The 7,093-nt window shown below is 49.1% G+C and overlaps 1 protein-coding gene across 1 annotated transcript in view; it reads right to left on the reverse strand.

Moving 5' to 3' along the window:
- ADAMTS14 (ADAM metallopeptidase with thrombospondin type 1 motif 14) overlaps positions 1-3,219 on the reverse strand; it is a gene marked incomplete at its 3' end in the record, with an annotated part of 81,131 nt that extends 77,912 nt beyond the window's left edge. Inside the window, exon 1 of the mRNA XM_083364902.1 lies at positions 2,991-3,219. Coding sequence (XP_083221028.1) covers positions 2,991-3,081 — 91 coding nt within the window. The 5' untranslated portion in view covers positions 3,082-3,219. The remainder of the gene's footprint in view (positions 1-2,990) is intronic.
- Between the last annotated feature and the right edge of the window lie 3,874 nt (positions 3,220-7,093).

The raw sequence follows: 7,093 nt of genomic DNA on the forward strand, positions 1-7,093 counted from the left end.
ACAGTATGTTCAACACAGCAGAAGAGAATTGTGCTGACACACATCGATGGCACTTACATGGGCAGCTGACACCAAGCATCTAAGTGATTCATTCTGTAACCAAACCCAAGTAACACATAATGTAAGTATTCCAAAAGGGAGAAATCCCTTGAAATGAAATAATGGTTCAGCAAGATAACAAGATAACTGAAAAGTCTTGGAATAGAATCCAGAACAGTTTCCAGCTTCTCATCCCCGGAAAACTATTGCTAGGGTAGACATCATGTGTCAAAATAAGATTAACAGCCTCACATTTAAATATTTAAATTATTTACACATAATACATTTAAATAATACATACTAATATGATCAAGCAATGTTTCTCTATAAACAGAGTTCTCTTTACAAACAAAGTTCTTCTGATTGGTATGCTGCAAAACTCCTGCTGTGTATTCTATTTTACTTTATAGCCTATTGACTTCCACGTCAGGACACCACCACAAAGATCTCCAAAATGAGATCTACTGTATCTGCAACAAACTAGCCAGTCCAGCATAAACCTGTCTAGCATGTTTATTATTGTGTTTATTAAAAACAAGTTTGACACTAGTGAGAAAATCAGACTGACAGGGGCTGAAAAATAACCATCAACGGTCAAATTTAAACCTACTCTTTATGTTCGTGCCTGTCGCAAGGCAGACGATGGATTTTTAAAAGATGGGCAACTGCTTTCTCCCTTGTAATAGAAGAAAAGTTTTTTTTTATTCCATTTATATCCCGCCCTTCTCCGAAGACTCAGGGTGGCTTACAATCTAAGAAGCACAAATCAATGTGCTTAGCAATAGCCTTCATTCTACGTATATGCCTGCTTATTAGGGCTTTCGGGGGGCCCCTCAAGTGGCATTATTACAAAGTCAGCTTATTGCCCCCAACAATCTGGGTCCTCATTTGACCTACCTCGGAAGGATGGAAGGCTGAGTCAACCTTGAGCCTGGTGGGACTCGAACCTGCACTAATTGCAGGCAGCTGGTGTTACTTAAGGAGGCATTAGCCCACTGCTCCACCAAGTCCTGTCTTCCTTTCCAGTTTCCAAACAGGAAAGCTAAAGCTGGGCAGATCAGACACCGCATGAAATGGGAAGCTGGTGCCTAGAAATCTGGGGGCCAGTTGCAAAGAAAAGCTCAAATATCACTGTAATTAGCAACATGTGGCAGATGGGGAACTGTTTCCATATCTACTGGGATTAAGAGATATCCTGCACATCATCTGGACAGGAAGGCATGCAGGATCCAGAGAAAGTAGTGCACAGGTAGGAGGCAATTTGTCCTTAACATGAAAAGGCAGTTTTTTCAATGACAGGTAGATATTCCAGAGGGCAGGAGCAACAGCTGAGAAGGCCTTCTTCCTGGACTCCGCCAACCGGAATAATCAAGCTGACGGGACCCGCAGCATGCCTCCTCTGCCGGCATGAGTGATACGGGCCAATCCTTGTGGGGTGAGACAGTCCCAGAAGTAACTTGGACCAATACTGGGCATTTTCAATACACGGGAGCTTTGTAACGGAGTCAAGGAAAGATCCAGCCTAATACTAAGGAGGAATTTCCTGACACTGAGAACAAATTTCCTGACAGTTGGAGCGGCTCGACTTCAGAAATTGTGGCTGCTTCATCAGGGGAGGCTTTTAAGAAGAGACTGGACAGCCAATTGTCTGGAATGGTACAGGATCTCCTGCTTGAGCAGAGGGTTGGACTAGAAGACCTCCAAGGTCCCTTCCAACTCATTCTCTTCTGTTCTATGGATGGAAACTAATCTAAGAGAGAGAAGCAACCTGGAATCAAGGAGAAACTTCCCAAGAGTGTGAACAATTAACCAGTGGAGCTGCTTTGCCTTCAGACGTTGTGGCTGCTTCATCAGGGGAGGCTTTTAAGAAGAGACTGGACAGCCACTTGTCTGGAATGGTATAGGGTCTCCTGCAGGAGCAGGGGGTTGGACTAGAAGACCTCCAAGGTCCCTTCCAACTCATTCTCTTCTGTTCTATGGATGGAAACTAATCTAAGAGAGAAGCAACCTGGAATCAAAGAGAAACTTCCCAAGAGTGTGAACAATTAACCAGTGGAGCAGCTTTGCCTTCAGAAGTTATGGGTCCTTCATCAGGGGAGGCTTTTAAGAGACTTGTCTGGAATGGTATAGGGCAGGGGTATCAAACTCAATTTCATTGAGGGCCGCATCAGCATTGCAGTTGCCCTCAGGGGGCCGGGTGGGTATGGCCAGGGTGGGCGTGGCCTACTGGGTGGGCGTGGATAGAGTGTGTATGGCCTACTGGGTGGGCGTGGCTAGCTCTACATCGTTCGCATCAAGGGTGCCTATGGGGGCCTCGGCAGGAGTGGGATAGATCTGAGGGTCTCTGGCAGAAGGAGGGTCTCTGGGCCAGGGCCAAGGCAGTGGGGGCCGTTCCCTCACTGTTTCCAGGATGGCTTCGCGGGCCGCATGAAACCACTTCACCGGCAGGATCCACCCCCACCCCCCGCCTTGTGTTTGACATGTCTGGTATAGGGTCTCCTGCAGGAGCAGGGGGTTGGACTAGAAGACCTCCAAGGTCCCTTCCAACTCTCTCTCTCTCTCTCTCTCTGAGAGAGAGAGAGAGAGAGAGAGAGAGAGACCAAACGTCTAAACTGAAAAGCAGTAGCAGAGTTACACATCTCGCTCGGGGAAGCTAAACAGATTTGATTTTGCAGAGTCGCACTGCCACCCAACGGAACCCTCTCGCAGCCTGGTCCCCAGCTCGCAACGAGAGCCTCTTCCTCGCCAAGGCTTGGACCGAGGCTCTTTCTACCCGGCTCCGAGCCTACCAGCCGCGCCAGCAGCCGACGGGGCGAGCCGGCTTCTCTCCGGGGCGCCTGTCCTGGGGGGACGCGTCCCTGCAGCCCCAGCCTGGCGCTCCCCTTCTTCCTCCTCCCCCCCCCGCCGCCTTCCACAATCGCCCCCCGGGAGCCGGGCGCCGCCGTTCCTACCTTGCACTCTGGCTTGCCTGCCCGAGGCTGCCCAGCACCGCCGAGGCACCACCCAAGAGAGCATCGCCACATAGAAGAGGAGAGGATCCATCCGGGGGGGTCGCCGCGCGCTTCCCGGCCCTTCCAGAGCGCGGCCAGGCGAGAAAGCCGGGGGGGGGGGAGAAGAAGGGGGGGAGTTGGTCCTTCGGACGCGGCTGCTTCTCCGGAACGCGAAGGGAGCTCGCTGCGTCTTTCTTTCTTTCTTTCTTTCTTTCTTTCTTTCTTTCTTCTTTCTTTCTTTCTTTCTTTCTCTTTCTTTCTCTCTCTCTCTCCCTTCCTTTTCTTTCTTTCTCTCTCTCTCCCTTCCTTTTCTTTCTTTCTTTCTCTCTCTCTCCCTTCCTTTTCTTCTTTCTTTCTCTCTCTCTTTCTTTCTCTCTCTCTCTCCCTTCCTTTTCTTCTTTCTTTCTCTCTTTCTCTTCCTTTTCTTTCTTTCTCTTTCTCTCTCTCTCCCTTCCTTTTCTTCTTTCTTTCTCTCTCTCTCTCTTTCTCTCCCTTCCTTTTCTTCTTTTTCTTTCTTTCTCTCTCTCTTTCTTTCTCTCTCCCTTTTCTTTCTTTCTCTCTCTCCCTTTTCTTTCTTTCTCTCTCTCTCTTTCTCTCTCTCTCCCTTTTCTTCTTTCTTTCTCTCTCTGTTTCTCTCTCTCTCCCTTTTCTCTTTCTTTCTTTCTCTCTCTCCCTTCCTTTTCTTTCTTTCTTTCTTTTCTTTCTTTATCTCTCTATCTTTCTTTCTCTCTCTCCCTTCCTTTTCTTCTTTCTTTCTCTCTCTCTCTCTTTCTCCCCCCTTTCTTTCTTTCTTTCTTTCTCTCTCCCTCCCTTTTCTTTCTTTCTTTCTCTCTTTTCTTTCTCACTCTCTCCTTCTTTCTCCCTCTCTCCCTTCCTTTTCTTTCTTTCTTTTCTTCTTTCTTTCTCTCTCTCTCCCTTTTCTTTCTTTCTTTCTTTCTTTTTCTTTCTTTCCCTTTTTTTTCCTTCCTCGCCTCCCGCCGCCGAGCCGGCTGGCCTCTCAGCAGAAGCCCCGCGGGAGCAGGAGCCACTCCGCCAGCTGGTCCTCCCGGCAGCGCACTGAGCCCGAGCCGGGACGCGTCGCCTCCATGCAAGGCAAAACGGCCGGGGGCGGAGGAGGCGCCGTTTTCCCCGCTGCAAGGCTGAGGAGAGCCGCGGGGAGGGGAGGGGAGTTGGAGGGAGACAGACGGGGAGGCCCGCCCGTGCTCCCGGACGACCTCCTCTGAGTGACAGCCAGGCCGGCAACCTGACCCGCGCGACGGAGCGGGGGTGTGGGTGGGGGGGCTGGGAAGACCTCCCGCCTTCCCCTCTCGCCCGGGAGCGCCGCCGAGAGAGGACTTTCCATTGCACGTGGCGCTTTCAACGCGGCTCGGCCGGCTTGCCAATGATGGCCAAGGCCGGAGCCAAGACCCGCCTCCTGCCCGGACGACGCCGACGTCGAAGGGTCCCGAGAATTTCCGTCGGGGGGGGGAAAAAAAATCCCAAAGTCGTCCGGAGGCTGGAGAGAAGAAGGAGGCTGCGCTTTTCCCGCGCTTTCTTTGGCGCCGCTGCCTCGAGGGTCGCCGAGGAGGCTCGTGGAATCCTACCTGCCCGCGTTCCGTCTAGCAAAAAAGGCAGGAACTCCGACCTTAATGCAGCCTTTCCCGAACGTTTTCCTCTGATAACCACCCGAAATGCTTGTTTGTTAAGTGCAGGGGTAGGCAACCTCGGCTCTTTTATGACTCATGGACTTCAACTCCCAGAATTCCTGAGCCAGCTTGGCTGGCTCAGGAATTCTGGGAGTTGAAGTCCATGAGTCATAAAAGAGCCGAGGTTGCCTACCCCTGCTTAAGTGTATACAGGTATTCCTCGGCTGACGACCCCGGTTGAGACCAAGGTTTCCATTTGCTGAGCCAGACAGTTGTTCAAATGAGTTTTGCTTCGTTTTCCAACCGTTTTTGCCACAGTTGTTGAGTGAATTGGTGCGGTTGTTAAGTTAGTAACACAGTTATTAAGTGACTCTGGCTTTTAGTAACACAGTTATTAAGTGGCTTTGCTTGTCAGAAGGTTGCCGAAGGTGATCACTGGACTCTGGGATGCTGCAACCTTCGTAAATACATGCCAGTTGCCAAAGATCCAAAATTTGATCACTTGGTTGTGAAGTTGTTGCAATGGTCATATGTGTGGTTATGGTCATCAGTCACTTTTTTCAGTGCCGTGTAACTTCGAAAAGTCACTAAATGGATGGTTGTAAATAATATATATCTATATCAATCTATATCAAACAGCCACTACCACATGCTTCTCCCAGAAGAAGGAAGCTGAAGCCACCAGCCTGAGGATGACGGATGGGATTCCGTCGAAACGTTGCTCCTACACCTTCAATTCTACGCGGGGAAAAACCCGAATGACCAAAGATTCATATCTATATCTATCTATATCTATATCCATATCTATATCTATCTATGTATCTATGTATATATATATATACATAGATACATATACATAGATACATAAAGGTTCCCCCGCACATGCGTGCTAGTCGTTTCCGACTCTAGGGGCCGGTGCTCATCTCCGTTTCAAAGCTGAAGAGCCAGCGCTTGTCCGAGGACGTCTCCGTAGTCATGTGGCCGGCATGACTAGACGCCAAAGGCGCACGGAACACTGTTACCTTCCCACCGTAGTGGTCCCTAGTTTTCTACTTGCATTTTTACGTGCTTTCGAACTGCTAGGTTGGCAGAAGCTGGGACGAGTAACAGGCGCTCACTCTGTTACGCGGCACTCGGGATTCGACCCGCCAAACTGCTGACCTTCTGATCAACAAGCTCAGCATCCTAACCCACTGAGCCACTGCGTCCCTACATAGCCACAAAATGACTAATTCCAGCCCTTGAATTCCTTTGACCCTTTAATACAATTCCAAGCAGGTGCAAACCGTTAGTTGAGAAGATTCCTGGGGTAGGCTTTTTAGCAATAAGTCAATTTAATTGGACCTTCACAGGTAGACCTGGTCATTCCCAACTGATGTTTTTTTTTTCCCTAGCCAGGAGATGTTGCTTCAGAGAAAACAGAACAACTTACTTTCTCTAGAATGTCTATCAAGGGAAAGTTTGTTAACATTTAAGGGTGTGTGGACCTGCCTAGTTTTTTAAACTATCTTTTGCCTGAAGGTGGAGGGACATCTGTGTGAGTGGTTGCAGATAAACAAGCCTCCAGTTGTGATTTGGGATGATCACTCCATTGCAAATTTAGATGATGTTCACAGCCATTAACTGGTTACCTCAAGGACAGAATAACAGAAGAAGAGAGTTCGAAGGGACCTTGGACCCCCTTGACCAGCTAGCAACCTGTGGGCCGTAGCCCGGTAGTGGGCCGTGACCTACTGCCCACTGGGCCACGGGACAGAGACCCCCTCACTTGCGCTAGCGCCACAGGCGCTGGGTGCAAAACTGATGTCACACCATGGGGTGCAAAAATGGGCCACCACTGCGCCACAGGGCGCAAAAATGGGATGCTGTCATGCTGTGGGGTGCAAAAACGGACCGCTGCCGCACCGCAGGGCGCAGAAACAAGGCACTGTGCCACGCAAGAACGGAGCAGAGCTAGTAAGTATCATGTGGGTGCTAGCCCCGCGGCATTTGCAGTGCACACATGCTTGCAGCCCCCGTGCGCATGCACGCATGTAAAATGCTTGCCCCTCTCTTTTCCTCCGGTCCGCCAACCAACAAAGGTTGGTGACCTCTGAGCTAGGGCACCTAGACCATCTTGACGAAGTATGTAAATTTAATAAATAAGTAAATAAATGGGGATCGGGTTAGTATTAGGATGGAGAAATATCAGGAAATCTCAAAACTTTAGGCAACTGGGAAGTGGAATAAATATCTCAGAAAAATGGGCTCAGCAAACTACTGTATTCTAAAAAAAATCAACTCAAAGCAACTCATCTTGGTATCTTGTATATTTTGGCAAATATATAATAAGCATGAATATCAAATCATTATGTATATTTTCATAAAAGCCCCAGCTGTGTGAGACAATTACTCCTATTGAAGTACGCAGTTAAGTAAGCGTGAATAGCTTATATCCCA

This window comes from Vipera ursinii (assembly GCF_947247035.1).
Source record: "Vipera ursinii genome assembly, chromosome: 5".
Lineage (NCBI taxonomy): Eukaryota > Metazoa > Chordata > Lepidosauria > Squamata > Viperidae > Vipera > Vipera ursinii.